We start from the raw sequence: 20332 nt of genomic DNA on the forward strand, positions 1-20332 counted from the left end.
CTCACCTTGGCCTCCCACTGCCGCTGGGAGGAGGGGACTCTCCCAGGGCTGAGTGTGCCAAGGCGTGATTGAGCCAGCCCCCCTGGCCTGCGGGCAGGGCAGGTGTAACTCAGAGATAAGCCAACCCCTGCCTGTAGTTGGTGATCCCTGGGAAGCATTGCTCAGGACAGCGGGAATCACTTCCTCAGAGCGGGCGTGAGGGGCGGCAGGTAGGCCTGGATGCTGGGTGCACACCAGGCCTGAGAGCTGGGTGCCTTCCAGGAGGGCTAGGAGCTCCACTCCTCTCGGCAGCGTGGCCTGCTTACCGCTGACACCAAGAACAGCTGGCGTGCCAGCCTCCCCACTGCGACTCAGGACAGAGCAGCATGAGCCGGTCAAGACACGTGGGCAAGATCCGCAAACGCCTGGAAGATGTCAAGAGCCAGTGGGTCCGGCCAGCCAGGACTGACTTCAGCGACAACGAGAGCGCCCGGCTGGCCACAGATGCCCTCCTGGATGGGGGGCCGGAGGCCTACTGGCAGGTCCTCCGCAAGGAAGGCGAGGTGGACTTCCTGTCCTCGGTGGAGGCCCAGTACATCCAGGCCCAGGCCAAGGAACCGCCCTATACTCCCGAGACCCCAGGAGGGGCCGAGGCAGGAACCAACGGACTCGACTCCGGCTCCCTGCAGTCAGGCACCTACTACCCTGCGGCCTCAGAGGGCAGCGAGCCTGCCCTGCTGCACACCTGGGTTTCAGCTGAGAAACCCTACCTGAAGGAAAAGTCCAGCGCCACTGTGTACTTCCAGACGGACAAGCACAACATCAGAGACCTCATCCGGCGCTGCATCAGTCGGACCAGCCAGGTAGCGAGAGCCCAGCCTGTGTCTCCTTGGCCAGGGGCGGGGTGGGAATGGGAGCTGGTGCAGGAGGAAGGGGGGGGCGCGTCCCATTCCAAGCGATGGAGTCAGGGAAGTCACTCTCTGTCTTACCAGGGATCGCTGACTTCCTGATTCTATCTGTTGTAGCCTGGTCCCGGCTGCCGCCCCCATGACTGAGACCCCCCACAATAGTTTCCTGCCTGGCCTTTGTCTTCCTTCTTGATCCGCAGCTACCCAGGCTGCCTGCTGCTGGAAACACTCCTTCTAGACTTCAAATCTAACTTCATCCCTTTTCTGCCTGACCACCAATGGGTTCAGGCGCGTCACGGTCACTTGTGCACAGAGATAGCTAAGCAAAGTCAGAGAGGACAAGGAACAAGTACGGGCCTCTGTGGAGCGACCCTTCATTTGAAAGCAGGGAGGCGGGGCACCTGGTCTAGCCTGGGAGCTCAGGAAAGGCTTCCTGGGAAACGGACTTCGGGTCCTGAGAAAGAGCAGGCATCCGTTGGGCAAAAGGCAGGGAAGGCGGGGAGTCCCAGGCAGAAGGAACAGCACACGCGAAGGCCTGAGCACAGAGCGTGGTGGGCTTGAGCGTGCCTGTCACGCAGCCTTGAGTGGTGGGAGGTGGGAGAGGAGCTGGAGGGGGTGTGAGCCTTGCTAAGGGGTTTGTTCTTCCCACTGTGGGCAACTGGGAGCCACTGGAGGTCTCGGCCGGGGTCACAGCCTGCTTTCACGGGCAGCCTGTGGCTGGGAATCCAGCCCCTGGGCGTCTAAGTGGGGGCAGCCCACCCTTAAGCCGCCATGTGTGTCTGTGTGTGCACACGTGTGCGCGCAGATGTCACATACTCTGCCTGCAAAGGCCTGACCGGCAACAAAATGGGTAAAGTTCATGGGGACCTCGGACCAGAGGCAGTGGTGGGGTCTGTGGCCACTCAAAGAGGTGGCCACAGCTCAGCACCGACAGTCAGGTCTTCTACCTAGCTGCTAAGGGGAGCTGGAAATTCTTGCTTTTAGGTGAAATCTGATTTGTCCGTGTCTTAAATTCCTAACATGCTGTGTTGCTGAAAGAAAGGACATCAGTGGCCTCGGGCCACAGAGGCCGGGGGAGAAGCCTTGCTGGGTGGGGCTTCGGGGAAAGAGAGGGGCTCTGCCAGCGGATTGTGTTTCACAAGCCCCTGCCTGGCTTCCTTCCAGGGACGGTCGCTCCCCCTGTGAGCAGCAGCCCCAGCTAAGAATTTCCCCGACACCCATGGCCCCCGGGAGAGCCCCGAACTTCCTGTCCGTGCACAGAGAAGCCGCGGCCAGCACCCTAGCAACAGGCCCGGGAGCTGGAAGGGACCTTGGTCCGGAGAGGAATCTGAGGCCTGGGGAGGCTGAGGGACTTGCCCCAGGCCATGCAGCCAGCCCCTCGTAGGCAGGGCCCACACCCCTGGCTGCCTGCCTCGGACCATCTGTCAATTCCTATTGCCGCCCTGCCACAAAAACAGGAGACGCTGCTCTGAAGCAGCCCAGCGACAAGAAAAATCAACACTCCACCCATGTTGCCTCCTGTTTAAATTTTCCATAACTCCACTCCCTCGCTCCCCATCTACACACAACCTCCCCATCCCTGGTGGATTTTTCTGGAGCCTGCTGATTTCACACGGAATTAAACTTGGGACCCCAGCAAAAACCAAAAAACAACCACCAGAAAAACCTTTAAATATCAGCTTGTTCTTTTCTGAGTTCTTTTCAATGTAACCCAATTTTAAAATTTAAGTGACAAGAGACAAAGACGGAGAGGGGGCATCTTTACAGTTGACACATTTCTTCCCCGGGAGTCCTTCCCGCCCGTCTGCCGCTCCGGGAGGGCGGAGCGGGTATCTAGAGTCATTCTGTGCACCTGGGGTAGAAGGAGCTGCAGCTGGCAGCAGACAGCCACTTACAGCCCTTCATCTAGGACACTGAGAACTCCTGACCACCTTCCAGTCATGGTGCCTGAGATTCGGTCAGCCAAGCGGGGATGGCAGAGCAGAGAGCAAGAAGCCTCCTTCCCTTTGGGGGGCTCCCTGCGAACTGCTCCAGGAGGGAAGAGAGGAGAGGGGAGGAGGGCAAGGGAGGAGAGGTGGAATGCACTCATGGGCGGCGGCCTTGAGCTGGAGCAACCCTTTGTGCCTGGAAGTGGACAGGAGGTGACTAAGCAGGCTTCACGCAGAGGTGGCCTCTGAGCTGTGTCTCAAAGGCTGAGTAAGAGTTTGCCGGGCAGAGAGGGAAGGGGAAGGAATTGCAGGCCTAGGGAAGGTTGAGCACCAAGGTCAGGTATGAGGGGACCTGAGGGTCCAGGAGGTGGGAACACAGCATCCTCCATCTGGTGGGACAGAGCTTGTTGACATGGCAACTCAGGGAGTGATGAGGGTGGGGACAAGGATCAGAGGTCATGGGGCTTGAAGCTGCTGCTGTGCCTTATGCTTGGGGCCAAAGAGTGAGCAACAGCTCTTCGCTCTTAAATGTGCCTGAGCTTTGCTCTAACCAGGAGCAGGAAGCCACACAGACATGGAGGAAGAGGCTCCTACACACAGTCCCTAGAAGTAGAAGGCACAGAGAGCCATGCAGGGCCCCCCAGGAAGCAGCAGGGTGGTCAGGAACCAGCACGAGCAAAGGGAGAGGAGGGGCACAAGCCTTTTGGTTTTGCAGGACGACAGGGCAGAGCACAGTAAACGGTGTACAGTTGGCTGGACTGAGTCATTTCGCAGGCTCTGGCCTCCCGGTGGCCCCTGGCTGTCCAGGGCCTGGCCCTGGATGGTAAACGGCAGGGGCACTTGTGCGAGAGTTACATGTCGGGGCCATTGGAGTATTGGCTCTGGATTGCTTGGTTTGCATATCAAAGACGTGCTCATAGACAAGGTGTTTGCTAGCTCTAGAAATCCGGCTGTCTCTGTGATGTCACAGCATCATAAAATATGAGAAACAAAAGCCTTGATTAATACAGCCTCCAAGCATGGCGGATCCCGGATCCTGGGACCCTTTCAGCCAGGCCCTTTTTAACCACTTATTTCTTTCTCTGGGCAAGAAATACAGGCTCGCTGGAGAAAGGAAACCCTTGAGCCCTCTGGGAGGGGAGTGGGGCCTGCAGAGGGTCCAGGGGGCAGGAGCTCCCCACCCCCAGGGCTCAAGGACAGTCTTTTCAGGCTGCGCCCCTGCCCTGGATGGGCTGGGTCCCTCCCCCGCCCCCCACACATTACTGGGGCACTGCCAGCAGGTCTGAGGGAGGTGGGCAGTGGGACGAGGGAGGCGGGTCGGGCTCAGGCAGGGACGGAGTGAGGCCACCTGACCAGAAACTCTCAGGGAAGCAAGGACTCACTGGAACGTGACTGAGAGGGTTTACTGACATCCTGGTGCGAGAGGATTGTCTCTCTCATAGAGAACTTGGCTGAGGAGGCACTTGTCCTTCAGCAGAGAGGACCTCGGGGGTTATTGGTGTCATAAACTTAATGTGTACAGGCACATGCTCACGCCACACAGGGCACAGTCCTCAAGGTTCATGCGCCTCACTGTGAGAACACGTTGGCTGACTTCTAGCCCATGGTGCGAGGTTTATCAGCCGGTCCCTATCCTGTCCCCACGCCGCACATCAACAGAACAGCAAGTCAGCTCCAAGTGGGCACCAGCCACCTCCTTCGGCTGCCGCTGTGAAGGGTGGAACTTGATTATCACGGGTACCGCTGAAGAAAAAAAATCCCAATGGCCCACCAATCAATCCTGACTGCTGCTTTGGGTTTTGTGTTTATCTATCTGCCCACCGTTTCCCCTTACTGGCAACCATAGTGGACATACCGCCATTTTGTGCTTTTTTTTTTTTCAATTCACTTCATTACTTGTTAATACATGTTTGTTGAGCATGTATTACACAGCACGTTTTATTTTAACATTTCATCCAGTCTTACAGTTTCTATAGAACCATGATAATTATCGTAATAATTGATTTGTCAATAGACCACAATTTAAGTATAAGGAAGTATTAGGAAGTATTAGGAAGTTAGGGTGATATGGACCGTGAAAGAATTCACAAAGAGAAGAAGGTGCAGAGAGTAAAGGTTTTATTTTTACTTTCCCACGGGAGGGAAAGGGCTCAGAGTGGAAATATGCGCCGGCACCGGCCCCAGCCCTGAGGGGTCCCGGCTCCGAGTGTTTACCGGGTAATGGGGTGGTTGGAGAGCAGGGTGTTTCTGTTGGGCTGCAACTTGTCTCGATGTTATCTTTGGGTGCAGGGTCTGGTTGTCTGGTCGCTGTGGCCTGGGGTCTGGTCGCTGTGGTGTGGTATGTCCTATTTTGATGTTATCGTCGGGTACAGGGTCTGGTTGTCTGGTCACTGTAGCCTGGGGTCTGTTCTTCATGGTCTGGTATGTCCTGTCTCATGGGTTCCCGGAGCCTCTGAGCCTTCAGGGCACTTGCAGGAATTTTCTAGTCCTGAGGATAAAGGCTCATAAAACAATTAGGGTCAGTCTTGCTTGGTGGGTCTAGCCAGCTCTGGGAAAGAGGGCCTAAGAAAGTGGCTTTTGTCTTAGTAGGAAGGACTCTTCATTGGGTGACAAAAAAAGAAAATCTAATTCTGCTCCAGTTCCACTGCGTGCAGAATTAGCAAAACCTCCACGGTGCTGGGGTTTTCCCCACATCACCAAGCACTTCTCTAACACCAACCGGGTGTCCTCCAGCTCAGCTCACGCCAGGGACAAGCCCATATTGTGACCTGTGCTTCTGACAACCAGCTACAGGTTGGAGGTTCCAGTGACCCCTTCTTTGGGTTCAGTTAACTTCTGAGAGTGGTTCAAAGCACTCATAGAAACATTTTACTTACTAGACGGCTGATTTATTACAAAAGGATATATAACTCCAGAAGATTCGGACGGAAGAGATGCCTAGGGCAAGGTGTGGGAAAGGTATGGAGTCTCTACAAGGATTATGTCTGAGGCAAGGATTCCACGGCTTAAAAACATAGGAAAACCAATGGCCACAGAGTGCTACAGAGCTGCAGATGGCAGAGAATCCACGACATCAAGCCTGCCCCTCTCCTCTGAACCTGCCTGAGCACCTCCCCTTCTTCCTTTTCCCTCTCTTTTCGCTTTTCTCCCCTTCCTGCTCTGCATTCTCTACTCCAACAGTGGGCAGGGAGGCCAGGGGCGCTGGCGGGGCTGGAGGGCGGGGTCAGGACAAAGGCAGGGGCCTGCTCTCCAGCTCTCCCTCTCCCTTCCTTGAATCCTGCCTGTCAGGCCCTCCCCCACCCTCCCTTCCCGGCTAACGCAGGCCCAGTGGGACCGGCCTCGCAGGCCCATGGGGACCGAGGAAGTTGGGCTGAAACCAGTCAGCGCCTGGGCCTGACCCTTCTGGTATTGGACCGCTCTCCCCCGCCCAGGTTCTGGCCATCCTGATGGACGTGTTCACAGACGTGGAGATCTTCTGTGACATTCTAGAGGCGGCCAACAAGCGCGGGGTGTTCGTCTGCGTGCTCCTGGACCAGGGTGGTGTGAGGCTTTTCCAGGAGATGTGTGACAAAGTGCAGATCTCGGACAGTCACCTCAAGGTAGGGGCCCCCAAGGAGAGTCCAAGAGGTACTTGTGTGAGAACAAGACAGGCTGTCCCATGGTAACAGACTCTCCGCAACCATGCCAATGGCTTCACAAAGTAAAAGTTTATTTCTTGCTCCAAGTGTAGGCCAAATGGCCCTCCCTCATTTGTAGCTACATCACGGGGAATACGCGGCCTCCTAGATTGCAGTGATGGGAGAGAGGGCGCAGGAGGGTCCTGCAGGAAGGAGACCTGACCTGGAAGAGATTTCCATCCCTTTCGCTCACAGCCCTTTGACCTCACCTAGCTGCTCAGGGCTGGGACGCACAAAGGGCAGGGGGACAGCTGGTGAGCATCAGCCTCTGCCACATCCGCCTTTTGCAGCTCCCAGCCGAGCAAGCCCAGTGGATGCGCTTCATGCGCAGGACAACACCCAGGACCTGTTTGATTCGTGCCCGGGACTCCATGGCCCCCACAGGAAGCTAATCCTCTTGGACTTACCCCCAACTCCCCACTTCCTTCTTCTGGCAATGAGAAAAGAAACCCAGAGATAAACGTTCCCTTAGTGTGTTAAACTTGGGGCAGCTAATTCAAGGTCAAATGTCAAAGCACTGGTGGCCTTTATGAGCAGGCCAGGTGAACAGCTGGTGGGGGGTCCCCTTGCTGACAACCTTCCAGCTCAGGCCAGTCAGCCTCCTGGAGACCCCGCCCTCCTCCTCCCCTCCTTCCTGTCCCCTCCACACTGACAGCAGCAGCTGAATTCAGGCACCTGCTGGAGCCACAGGCCCCGGGTCCTCTGTTACTGGGTCTGCCTGATGCTACCTGGATCTGACCTGCTCAGCATGAGGCCCTCGCAGCTCCGCTCACAGCGCCCGCACCTGACAGCCCTCTGCCCACCCAGGGACAGTGGGATGTGGCCCTCCTCCCTCAATCTCACAATCTCGCAATCTCAACATCTCAGAGCTCACAGAGAGGCTGGTGATGCTGGCGATGCTGGCGGTGCTGGTGATGCTGGCGGTGCTGGCGGTGCTGGTGATGCTGGTGATGCTGGCCGTGCTGGCCGTGCTGGCGGTGCTGGCGGTGCTGGCGGTGCTGGCGATGCTGGCGATGCTGGCGGGGGGGTGCTGGTGTCCGCCCCCCCGGCAGCCTCAGGCATCCCGTGGTCTCAGCAGCGCTCCGCCTCCCCCCGAGAGCCCGTGCTCCCCCCGCCAGACATTTCTCCAGCCTCCCAAGGGTTCTTGAGGGCTGGGGCGGCAGGGGCTGCTGGGGAGGAAGGGGACAAATAGGACCCCTGTGATTTGGGTCGCGGACAGGCCTTTTTTTAGACAAAACAATTGAGGGTCCATTGAGGTCCCCACAAAGCTGCCTCCCCTGGCTGCTCTGAGCCTTCCCTCTGACCAGCTTGGGGTCAGAGACTCACGTCACTAAAGTCACTTACAGGGCAAGGCTGGGCCTGCCTGACCTCTGTGGTCCAGGGAGCCCAGACTGAGGGCTCCATGGGCCCCCGGCCTTCGTCTTCTATTTTCTGCTTTTTAAAAATTCTGCCATCCCCCGCTTCCCTCCCTCCTCCCCGCCCTCCGTTACTTTGGGTAATGTCAGGACAATGAAGGAAATGTAGAAAATTTAGCCCCGGAAATAATTTAAATGGCCCATAATCCCACCACCTAGAGGCACCCCCTGTTTGTATTTGGGGGTGCCTCTCAGACTTTGTCCAAGGTCAACGCATATCCGTGAACACAGTTAGCGAGCGCCGCCCCGCCTTTCCTTCCAACAGAACATTTCGGTGCGGAGCGTGGAGGCGGAGGTGTACTGCGCCAAGTCAGGGAGGAAGTTCGCCGGCCAGGTCCAGGAGAAGTTCATGATCTCGGACTGGAGATACGTCCTTTCTGGGTCGTACAGGTGAGCGCTGGGCTTCAGCTGCTGAGGCTTCGTGGAGGCCAAGGCTGAGCGTGGTGCAGACCCGTCTGGGTGCTCAGGCACCGCCCGCCACCCCTCCCCCGAGCCTCCACCCCCACCGCAGCCCCCAAGAGGGAGGGCAGGCCTTTCCTGGGAGGACTTCAGGGTAGAAGCATCTGGTGCATCAGTTTCCCTTGATATTGCAAGAAGACATAGAATCCTCTTATTCCCTCCTTAGCTCTTTCAGGTGTGATTATAAAATCATGCAGTTTGTTTGGGGGCATGTGTTTGTGTTCTCCATTTTATTTTCAAGTGTTTTATTTTAATATATCAAAGTTATTGAGATGTAATCCACATACCAGAATATTCATCCCAAGAAGGGTGCGATCCAATTCTTTTTATAGCATCACTTTTCTCATCTGTAAAATGGAGGGGAGGGTTACGATATCTTCTCTTGCAGATAAAGTTTGCAAAACATGTGGCATAGCTCCTAGCACATAGTAGGTGCTCAATAAATGATTGCTATTAGCCAGCCAGTACCCCGGCAAGGTCCCAAGGGAAGGGGACAGATCTAAAAGGGTGAGTCTGAGGGGCTACCAAGCAGGGCAGACCTGGACAATGTCACCTTGGCTGGGGGAGGGGACATGTGGTCCCCAAGAAGACGGGACAGCAGCAAGGCAGCCTTCCTCTCACTTCAGAATGGCCCGCGCTTGTTGAACTGTCACAGTGTCCTAGATAAATGACAAGCACCCCTCTCGGTGGCCCCCAACCGCCAGCTTTCCCTCCCTTCTCCCCGGCCCTGTCAGAGCAGCGCCAAATTCCGTGGGACCTATGGGTGGCAGCAGCCCAGCCTACAAGTCAGTTCCCAGCTCTGTTTCTCAAATCCCTTCGGCTTAAGGTATTTTTCATGCCAGAGAGACATATATATTCTGGGATTGCATAGCCACATCTCTTCACCATTAAGCAGTCACTCCCCATTCCCCGCTCTCCTCAACCTCTAGCGACCAGTTGTGAGACTGGCAAGAGTCTTATTGAGCCATTAAAAGATTTCCATGCAGTTAAAAAGGACAGAGAAAGAAATTCCAAAAGAGAAAATGGGGAGGGGAAAACCGTATTTTCGGTAGGGGGAGCTAAGCCTGGTCTTCCTTGGCATCTGTCCTTCCAGAGCTCACCTGCGGGGCTGGCCCCAGCCCTCGGTGCCAGCGGAACAGGGCCCAGCCACCCTGCGCGAGCTTTGGACCAGGCCCTGGGCGCATTTCAACATTTAAGTTCCTGCTGAGGGTCTTCCCCCAGCACAGGCACTGCTGCCAGGTGCTGGGGGCTCAGAGCTCCTCTCTCCTCAAAACATGGAGGTGGGTGGCGTGTGCCCCGAGTTCAGCAGGAGCTAAGAAGGTGCTCTGGGTCGGGCAGGAAGGAGTCCCCCTTCTGCTACCAGGTCTAGGAGAGGGGAGTGGGCCTTGGAGCAAGAGAAAGATTGGGACAGGGACGAGGGGCAAAATGAGGCAGCTGGAACAGCATGGAACCTACCAGCATGGCCTTCTAACTGGCCCCTGACTCTGCTTCTGCCCTGACCTACCATCGCTGGGACAGGGACACAAGGATTTTTAAGCACAAACCAGGTTGAATCATCCCTAAGGTCCTTCCAGGCTGGTCACTGAGCCTAGAAAAAGTCCACGCTCTCACTGTGCTCTCCTGGCAGCAAAATTCTCCCCCGCCCCTGTGCTGCAGCCACACTGGCCTCCGCCCAACCCCCCACCCTTTCATGCCTCAGAGCCTTCGCACTTGCTGTTTCTTCCTCTGCTTCCTTCTACTGTCTTTATCCTGCTGACTTATCTTGCAGGTGGCAGCTTCTGGATCATTCCCTAAAGAACTGCTCTGTGGACTTGTTTAGCCAACATGGTAAACAACATGCTGTTGGGGCCTGGACTGGGTCTGTTTTCTTCTCTACTGCGTCCCTGGCAGGGAGTACAGTTAATGCACTGTCTGCACATTCTCCATGAATGAATAAGTGAATGAGAGTCCATGTTAGCTCCTGGCATCCAGGGTGGCTAGAGAAGCAGTTTTTCACACTGCATCACTGTCCGCTGGCAGGGTATGAAATCAACTTAGGGGATGATGCCTAGTTTTTTCCTTTTTTAAAAAAAAATGAAATAGAGTAGAATAAAAATAGAGCACACTGAGGTAAGGGAGGTTCTGGAAATTATTTTGTGGTTATGTATGTATTTGTATATGTGAGTAGGCCACAGTGTAAAGTGTATTTCTCCAACGGTAACCAAGATAAGTCTGAAGAGGAACAGGCAGGACTTGCCCTACCAGAGATCAGGCCTTGTCATGGAGCTGTTTTAATATGTCTTAATTACTGCAGCTCCATGGCAAGACAAACTGACAAATGGAACAGAATAGAGAAGCCCAGGCACAGACCCAGAGCACATACAACAGGGCGCATCAGAGCAGTGGGGAAAGAAGAAACTGGAAAAAAATAATTCTTGATATGGAAAATTTGATTTCTGTTTCACACATATACAAAAAAAAACCCCACAAACCAATAGATTAAAAGGACTTAAATGTCAAAAACAAACTTTAAAACTCTTAGTAGAAAATATAGATGATTTTAAATTTTTTAATTATTTTCCTTTTTTTAAGATTTTATTTATTTATTTTTAGAGAGGAGAAAAGAGGGAGAGAGAGAGGGAGAGGAATATCAATGTGTGGATGCATTTCACGCACCCCCTGCTGGGGACCTGGCCCACAACCCAGGCATGTGCCCTACCCTGGGAACTGAACCAGCGACCCCTTGGTTCATAGGCCAGCACTCAGTCCACCGCGCCACAGCATATGGGGCAAGACTTTATTTTAAATTTTTTAATTATTTTTAAAGATGCTATTTATTTATTTTTAGAGAGAGGGGAAAAGAGGGGAAGAGTGCAAGAGAAACATCCATCAGTTGCCTCTCGCGCGCCCTAGCACATGCCCTGACCAGGAATCGAGCTGGCATCCCTTTGGTCTTCAGGCTGGCGCTCAATCCGCTGAGCCACACCAGCTGCGGCAGATGATATTTTTCTTTCCTTTTTTTTTTTTTTTTTTAAGAATTTAGCGTAAAGATTAGCTGTCTGTGGTAAACAGAACCAAAAAATGCATTGACTGTAAAAGATTGCTAAATGTGCTTACATTGCAATTAAGAACCTTGGTTCATGGAAAGACATCTCAGAGAAGGTAGAAAGTCAGATCATAACCTGGGAGCAGGTTTTTATGAGGTCCTGACGGGATTAGTGCCAAGAATCGCAAAGCACTCGCACGAATCACAACAGCACAACAGAAGTGTGGGCGAGGGAGGTGAGCAGGCATTTCACCAGGAAGACACATGTGGAAACACAGGATGAGGACATGTTCAGCATCAGCGGGGATCAGGAAAAATGCAAATCAAGGCTAGAAGGAGTTACCATTTTATACCTTTTTAACTAGCAAAAAAAAAATAAGACAATGCCAAATGTTGGATTTACAGGAACTTTGATATGGTTTGATGTAGTTACTGTTCACATGCTAGCTTTTATTTATTTTTTAAAAGGTTTTATTTATTTATTTTTAGAGAGAGGGGAAGGGAGGGTGAAAGAGAGGGAGGGAAACTTCAGTGAGCACCTGCTCGCAGCTGGGGACCTGGCCCACAACCCAGGCTTGTGCCCTGACTGAGAATCGAAGCAGTGACCTTTCAGAGAGTGGGTCTTGAGCCAAAGGTTATGATTAAGTCAATTCTATGTACGTAAGGGCCCCAAACCAATAAAAATAAAATGTATTTCATATAATTGGTGGAGAGAAAAGAGACTCTAAAAGCTAGCACAGGGGATATTTGGACACAGAGTGCGTGCTGGGGGTTCCCTGATAGTGCCCTGGGGCACACAAGGGGCCGGGGGCGCCAAGGGCTCAGGGGCGGGGCGCAGGGTGCACAAGATGCATGGGGACATGAAAAGTTGCCAGGGCACCTTTGGACCTGTTTTGCTGAGCAAAGCGTGTAGTCGTTGACCTAATCTAGCCTGATTCCAAACAAGCAGGGCGTTCGATTTCTTCCTGTACCGAGGAGTCCCACTGTCCCTGTCTTTGCTACCTTCCCTGTCACCGGGTTGGCCCGAGGCTCAGCATCCACCGCTCATCAGTCTGGGGCTGCGTGGGTGGCTCTCAGGCAGGATGTGAGGTTTAAACAAAGCCTCATTGTTCTCCTCAGGGTTGCCCCAGCCTCCTGGGGGCCCCACCCTGCCTCTCAGACCTGGGGCCCTGCAGGCTGGGCCTGCCTTTCATTGGTGAGGCAGGACGTGGGTTTGGGGCTGGAGGCCGAGACCCTTGGTGGGGGCTGTTTCTGCTCGGCCCTGGCGCTGTCCCTGAGGATGACCTGTCCTCCTCTGTCCATCTGCCCCCATTGCTCCCCATGCCTGGGTCCACATTATGAGGGACACAGGAATCTCTAACCCAATGTTCTTGATGGGTCTTATGTGCTGTTGCCAGACATTTTCAAGGGTTGTTTTTTGGGGGGAGGGAAGTGGTGAGGGGAGTTTTCCATCAGCAATAGAGAGGAATTTGGTTAAATCAGGGAATCATAGAAAGTAATACATAAATGCCTTGAGCATTTTGTTTTCACTTAAAACCTGCAGGTGGAGGGAGGGACAAGACCTCCTCTCGTGGGTGTCCCAGCAAATGCACTCGCACCTGGTCCCCGTGGGCTCGCCCTGTATTCCCTCTCCCACCTCCCGAAGAGCGTAGGATTCTCCCTCTCCGCCTCAAACTCTCATGGACGCACTGCCCCTGCCTTCCAGGAGCAGCTGGCTCCTCCAGCCCCGCTTGGTTAGAAGAGGCAGGTGTGCCCACGTTTCACGGGTGCAGCCACCGAGGCCCCAGCGGATAGATGGCTCATATGAGCGCAGAGTCCGGGACACCAGGACTCAGCTGGCACTCAGTCCCTTTGTGTCTCTGAAGGGGCCATAATCCGAGCACCAGGAGGGGACCCTGACCTGAGGCCAGAGAGTCACCCTGGCGTCTTCGTCACTCCCCAGCGGACGTTCGTGGGAGGGGCCCCCACTGCCTCCCTCCTGCCAGGGCTCCGGCCAGCATGACATGAGGCCACAGCGGGCCAGCGGGCATGGGAACCCCTCTCACCAGTCCTGCCATTGCCCCCACATCGCCCGAAGGAAGGCCCCAGAGGCCCAGCAGTGGCCCCCCATTCCCGCCCTCCCTCTCTCCTCCTTCCCACAGCTTCACCTGGCTCTGCGGGCACGTCCACCGGAACATCCTCTCCAAGTTCACGGGGCAGGCGGTGGAGCTGTTTGACGAGGAGTTCCGCCACCTCTACGCCTCCTCCAAGCCGGTGATGGGCCTGAAGTCCCCCCGGCTGGTCACACCGCCGCAGCCCCGAGCGGGACTCAGACCCAAACCAGGCCGCCTCAGTGGCAGCAGCTGCTCCTCCACTGACCCCTTCAGCAGCCCATCGACGGGAAGCAACCCCCAGAACCAGAGTCTATCCTTGTCCTCAGGGCAGAGCAGCCCCCAGGCGCCGAACCCCCCTCCACCCCCCAGGTTTCAGCCCTACCATGGTCTTTGGGGGGCTCTGGCCCCACAGGCCCCCTTCCCCCTGAGGCCCCACAATGGCGCACCTGCTCTCTACAGCAACCTCAACGCCTACCGGCCCATGAGGCTGCAGTTCGAGCAGCTGGGCCTGGTGCCCAGGGCGGCCCCCATCTGGAGGCCATTTCTCCAGGCCTCCCCTCACTTCTGAAGGGTCCCTGTCCCAGCCGCCCACCGAGGATGCCTGCCCGGATCGTCGGGCCCCAGGACCTCTCCTCAATGACCAGCAGCCTTGACCCTGCATCCCTTTGAACAACAGGCACTCGGGGGGCACTGCTGTCTGTGTTTGAACATTCCCAGGCCTGAGGCCATTCACTTGCCAACCCCCAAGAGTCTCTGGGTGCCCCTCTCTAGCATGGCCCATGCAGCACACTCCAGAAGGTTCCAGATGCTGGGGGGTGGGGAACTAGAGGGCAGAACCGTGACAGTAGATAGAGCCCCTTTCTCCAAAGAGCCAGCCAGCACTTTATGATTATTGTTCTTTGAATCTCTGTAATGTGAGAAGGGACAGATACAGCCCACATTTTATGTATGGGTAAACTGAGGCACTGAGCAGCAGAGGGTGGATGTGGCCAACATATCCCTGTTTCCCAGTTCGCAGGAACAATCCATTCCCCAGAGATTCGGGAGAGAGAGACTCAGGAGAAGGACTGGGAACATTCTGGATGTTTCTGGGAGAGGTGGGACAACTCCTCCTCTGTGGAGAGGTGTTAACGGGGAATCCCTCGGCCCGAGGACTGAGGGACGGGGCCCCAGAACAGCCACTCTTAGGTTGTGTGGGGCCGACTGACACTGTAGGCGCCAGAGATGGGGCAAGCCGAGGCGTCCAGCGGACAGAGCTGGACACGGCAGTTTAGCAGCTCAGCACTGAGGATCAGTCACCTCCAGGCTGAAGCGTCAAGAGCTGGGTGCAATTGCCCTGGGAGGAGCACACCTCAAAGTAGGGGGCCCCCGCCCGCCAGCCTGGGCTCCTAAGAGACTGCGGGGAGCAGGCCCTCCCACTCCTACCCGCCCCGCCCACAGTGCATAAGCAGTATGAGCAAGAAATAAACCTTTGTTGTTTAAGCCACTGAGACTGGGGTCGTTTTTTATTGCGCCATGGTCCAGCCTCACCCGGCAGATACAGCCTTGGGACCCACGGACACAAGGCCGGGCCATGCCTTTTTGGGGTTGGATTCCTGACGGTCCACAGCCTTGGGCTCTAGTCCCGGGATAGCATTTCCACCGGAAGACTAGGTGCATTTTACACACCTGGCAAGGCGCTGGCTGAAGGCCAAAGCGCTTCATTTTCCACATTTCCAATTCTCCCCAAACCCCTCCACGGTCCTGCTCGGCCTGGCAGGCCTCCTCACTGGGGCCATCCGACGCATCCAGCCTCTGCGAAGGCGGCGTGGGATTCAACAACAGCTTGGGGTGCCTGCTGGGCACAGGGACAGACAGACACCACGCTCACATCTGTCCTGGAGAATCCCAGGGTCGGCTGGAGGTGACGCCCATGTGAACAACCACCGTGAAGAACAGGAGAGGATGAAAGAAATTGTGTGATAGTCACATGTGGGGGGCGCAGTGGAATGGGGGGCTTCTCTTACAGCCAAAAATGTACCCCACGCCAGGGATTAGGGATCACATCACCCACCTGTAGGACTGGCTGGATGTGCTGATTGCTAATGATCAACCCTGCTCCCCAAGCCTTTCTCTCCTAAAAATTTATTTGCAGTATTCATTTGGCCTCCACCAGATACTGATTTTTTAAATCTTTCCATCTGTGTTGCAAGAGCCCAGAGGCCAAGGCTCTCTCTGCAGGTTCCACGGGACCCTAACGACAGGGCCTTGCACACCCCTGTTGCACGCCTTTCGGCACTGCCTGCTCCTAGGTCAGATTCACAAAAATAGGCCTCCGAGGTGGTGAGCCTGGCTTTGGGGACAGGGATTTCCAGCACCTCCCGATGAAATGCCTGCTAGTGAAGAACCCCCACGTTCTCATTGCCCTCAGAAAGAACCAGCCAGGCCTCTCCCTTGATCTTTCAAGAATGGAAAGAACCTGGCCACTCAGGCTCTTTAGCAAAATACCACAACCTGGCAGGGCTTACAAGCAACAGACGTTTGTTTCTCGCCGTTATGCGGGCCAAGATCAGGGCACCAGCATGGCTGGGTTCTGCTGAGGACACTTCCTGGTTTGCAGATGGCCGCCTTCTCGCTGTGTCCTCACATGGCAGAGGGGACAAGTCAGCTGGAAGCAGTGGCCAAGTCATCGTTTCCTTCCTGAATTATTCTATCCCAAGTCCTGGGAGGCCAGCCTTGGCTCCCATTCCGGACGGGCCTGAATTCCTGTACTTGATCACAACCGCCGCCCCGACCCCGGGCAGGGGCTGGGCAGCCAGTGTGGGGGCAGAGGCGGCCTCGGCTCTCAGAGAACCCCTCCGCCTGTGCCCCTGAGGCCCCCGCATTTCAGGGATCTTGGATGATTTCTGTAACTGACCATATGACGTACTTTTTTTTTTATCTTCCCATGTTTGAAATTCCAGCTCTTATGTTTTAAATTCACCAAAAAAGAATGAGCCCGCCAGACCCTAGGCCCCCACCCTTAACCCCAATAAAAGCAGAACCCCAGGCCCCTGTGATCTCTCTCTGCCTTTGTGGCCCTAGGTGTGCTGTGTAACTTCCAGGTCGCACAAAAGGGGTGCTGTAATAAATCATAAATTCCTAACCGGGCAGGTCAGGGTGGGTAGCCATGCCCCGACCTGTAACTTCTTCAGGGAAAGGCTTTGAAGCCAGCCCTGCGCATTGTTCTTGTTCTTGTGCGTCCAGGTTAACATGCCTTTGAGATGCCAGGAGTAATACTGCGGGAAGGCATAGCCACTCTTGAGAGAGCACATCATTTTAACCACCTGCCATCCAATCTCCGCGGTGCTCTCTCCCACCCTCCTGGAATCTTCCTTACGTTCTGTCCTTCATTCCAAATGCTAAAAGAAGCTGCAAAGTGCCGTTCTGTAGAGCGTTTGAGGTCTTGTTTCCCTGCAACTGTCATTAGTCTTGGCCCAAATAAACTCATAAAAATTCTCTACAGGTTTGGACATTTCTTACAACAGTTTCCTGGTGGCTGTTGCTGCCGGGCATCTTGCAGCTGCGATAAGACCCATACAGCCACAACATTGTTTATGGATAGGCCGAGGCCAGTACAAAACAGGCTTTCTGCCGTGTAACTGAGTATATTCAGATGTCCTGGGAATTGGGACGTGGACATCTTAGTGGGCCTTTATATGCCTACACATCCTGGGCACCTCATGGGGGCCACAGGCAGGAACGTAGCTGGGCCCAGAGAACACGAAGGGCCTGGAGTCCGGAGGCAGCAGAGCATAGGCTGGCCCCTCGGCCCCTTTCCGAGCACCTCCCTCAGGTTCTCTTTCTCTGAAGAGCTGCCCTCTCTGCTCCACGGGGCAGAACACAGCCACCTTCAGGTTCTGACCCAGTTTCACACTCACACGGGAAGGATCTATCGTTTCTCAGTCTCTAGGGGAGCTCCTGATCGGTGCAGCTCTGGCCGCGAAAACCCGTCTTCCCCTCGCCAATCAGCCGGGTCACTGCGTGCACCTGTGACTGCCAGTTCCCAGAGATGAGGACAGAGTGGTCATTAGCCCAGGGGGGAGCAGACACAATGCTAAAGCTTTAGGTGGCAGAGCCACTCCGCCAAGGAGGGAGAAAGGATCAGGGAGGGTGAGCCCCAAGTAGACAAGTGCCAATCCTGCATTTCTCGCAGCCTCCGTAGCAAATCTACCGGTGGACACACTTCCATTGGGAAGACAGGGTAGGAGCCAGGCTGGGGCTGCTCCGCATTAGGACCATTGTTTTGATGGCTCAGTGGGAGGGGTGGGGATGGAGGTGGGGGACACGGCCTAACTGAGGCCTGGTTCAGCCAGGGCACCAGGGCACAGGGCCAGGCAGGGGGAAGAGTGTGAGAATGAATGTGCCAGAACATTGGGAACCAGCCACACCTCTGGGACCAGAGCTCTGTGTTCTTTTGGTATCCACCTCTCTGGTTTTTGTTAGTTTGTTCATATGATTAAGACCTTGGAAAGTAGCGTGTAAATTCCCTTTACAGATAAAATTTCAAAAGCACAAAAAAAGCTGTTAATGAAAATAATCTTTTCTGCAACAGTGGCCTTGGCTTTGTTTCCAAGATTTCTACCCAAGGTTTTTCTCAAATGAAGGCATCTTTGTGGAGATGCGGCACCACCGAGGCGGGCGAGGACGCCGGGGCTGGCGGTGGGGCTCTGCAGGGACAGGGCTCTGTAGGGACGAGCCCGCAGGCTGCTGGCTCACAGGCTTCAGGGGGCATGGCCTGGGGCTCCAGGAAGGCAGCAGTGGACAGGAACTGTGACATTGACGAGAAGCTGAGCTTGGCCATAAAGGGGCAAACCAGAGACACAGTCCCCAAACCTATGATCTAGCAAGGAGGATTCATCCAATGAATATTCAATAATAATTCCAATAAGCATTTTGGGAAACAAAAAGAGGAGAAAAGCACTGGAGCTATGATAACATTTAACGGGGGACCTGAGCCAGTGTGGGATCAGGAACATGTTGTCTGAGAGTGACCTCTGAGGTGAGATCCACAGCGAGGGGGACATTTACGGCGGGGGGTGGGGGGGTTGGAGGGGAGAATGTTCCAAGAAGCGATAACTGGATGGGCACAAGGCTTGGGGGGCAGGAAGCTTGAAGAGCCCAAGGACACGAGAGGAAACCAGAGGGAGCGGGGGTGGAAGTCACGGCCGGGCCATGCAGGCCTGCGCGGGCCACGGGGGGGCTTGGGAAATCACTGCAGGACTTTGAGGTTGACCTCTATGAGACTCCTGGGCTACAGTGGGCAGATTGCAGGGTGGGAGAGTATAAAGGACAAAAGTCTTGCCAGCTCAAACACCAGGCACAGGTCCCCTCCTGGGAGAAAACGTTCAAGACAGGCCTTTTGAGAGTCACAAGAGGCAAGAACTGCCCTTGGGTCGCACCCCTCAGCCCCCACCTGGACTGCAGTTGCCTCTGTGGTTCACATGTGCTCACCTTCTGAGTGATTCATTCATTGACAAGAGGGCAGGGTGTCTAAGGGGCTGGCCTGAGATTTTTCTTTAGCATAACCATTGCTACACTGATTTTCTCTACCATCTGTGCTGGAAATGGTCCAGGTGACTTTTGTGTGATGAAACCCACAGGTGCCCAGGCTTCCCGGGTGCCCTTTCCCACCCTGCATCACAGTGAGGCGCTGGAATGCACGCGGCTGTGCTCCCACGGCGTGGGCGCGCCGCTGCTGCACAGAGGTGGGGCTCCCGGGGAGCAAGGCTGCAAGCCGCTCCATGAAGACCACTCAGGCAGCCCAGTGGAGACAGGGCACCTGGGAGGAAAGCCGGAGGGCGAAAAGCTGAGCCTGGGCAGGGTCGGATGGGACTATGGTGGAGAGGAGACGCCGGGAAGGCTGGGGAGGAACGGGCACGTCTAGGAGACCTGGACAAACCGGAGGAAGGGGTTTTAGCCACAGAAGGAGGAATGGGCAGGGTGCTTGGACCGCCTCAGCACTCAAATCTTCCAGTATTAACTCTTTGTGCAAACAAAGTAAGACACTGGCCAACTAATTCAGCAATTCTTTTCTTTTTAGATCCTCGCCTGAGGATATGTTTATTGATTTTAGAGAGGAAGAGGGTAGCGGGGAGAGACAACAGTTAGTAGCCTCCCATATGCACCCCAACAGGGGATCAAAACCGCAAACTTTTGGTGTACAGGGTGACATTCCAACAAACCGAGCCACTGGGCCAAAAGAATTCAGCAATTCTTTTCACCAAATATTTAGCAAGATGCCAGGTATCCTGCCCAGTGGATATAAATACGAACAAGACAGTCCCGGTCCCCCAGTTGTACAAAGTTTAAAGTCTGCCATGGGAAGCAGGGTGATTATCCTAGAAAGCATCAAAGGTCCATGTGGCAGGGAGAGAGCAGAAAAGGCGCAGGGGAGGGGAACCCACCACTGAGGCAGGAGACAGGGAGGAGGAAGTGCAAGAGGTGCCCCAGGGCTAACAGGACAGGGGTCCTATTCTAAGACCGGTTGCTCCTGCTTTCTGGAAAAGTGAAGAATCATGGTGAATCATGAATGCACCCGTGCAGATGCTAGAGGACCCCTGCTTCATTATAATAGCATTATAATAAACTAGTATTGTGGGACTCCCTTCCCCCGTGACCAATCAAGGAAAATCATGGGAGACCACATGCACAGTAGCTTTAAAGTAATACAATTACTGGTACATGCTCAATAAAACCCCCCGAAAACTAGCCAGGAAATATCCACCCTATAAGAATAGAAGCCCTCCAGCTTGAGGTCAATCTCTGCTCAGAGGTGGCCCGCTCCCCTGTTGTGTGGAATGTTACTATCACTTCATAAATCGTCTCTC

General features: G+C 54.8%; 1 protein-coding gene across 1 annotated transcript; it reads left to right on the forward strand.

Moving 5' to 3' along the window:
- Positions 1-365: 365 nt before the first annotated feature.
- On the forward strand, positions 366-14052 carry FAM83A (family with sequence similarity 83 member A). Its single transcript, XM_054590088.1, has 4 exons — positions 366-842; positions 6247-6414; positions 8173-8297; positions 13533-14052. Exons 1-4 carry the CDS (start codon positions 366-368, stop codon positions 14050-14052), a joined length of 1290 nt encoding a protein of 429 aa, XP_054446063.1.
- The last annotated feature ends 6280 nt before the right edge of the window (positions 14053-20332 follow it).

Source organism: Pteronotus mesoamericanus, unplaced genomic scaffold (genome assembly GCF_021234165.1).
Source record: "Pteronotus mesoamericanus isolate MK-2021 breed Mesoamerican mustached bat unplaced genomic scaffold, CSHL_Meso_final scaffold_174, whole genome shotgun sequence".
In the NCBI taxonomy this organism is placed as follows: Eukaryota; Metazoa; Chordata; class Mammalia; order Chiroptera; family Mormoopidae; genus Pteronotus; species Pteronotus mesoamericanus.

Excerpts from the sequence above, each read along its gene's own strand:
- FAM83A (XM_054590088.1), top strand. The coding sequence starts at position 366 with ATGAGCCGGTCAAGACACGTGGGCAAGATCCGCAAACGCCTGGAAGAT. Across the intron at positions 843-6,246 it reads GCATCAGTCGGACCAGCCAG|GTTCTGGCCATCCTGATGGA; the intron begins GTAGCGAGAGCC and ends TCCCCCGCCCAG. Across the intron at positions 8,298-13,532 it reads GTCCTTTCTGGGTCGTACAG|CTTCACCTGGCTCTGCGGGC; the intron begins GTGAGCGCTGGG and ends TCCTTCCCACAG.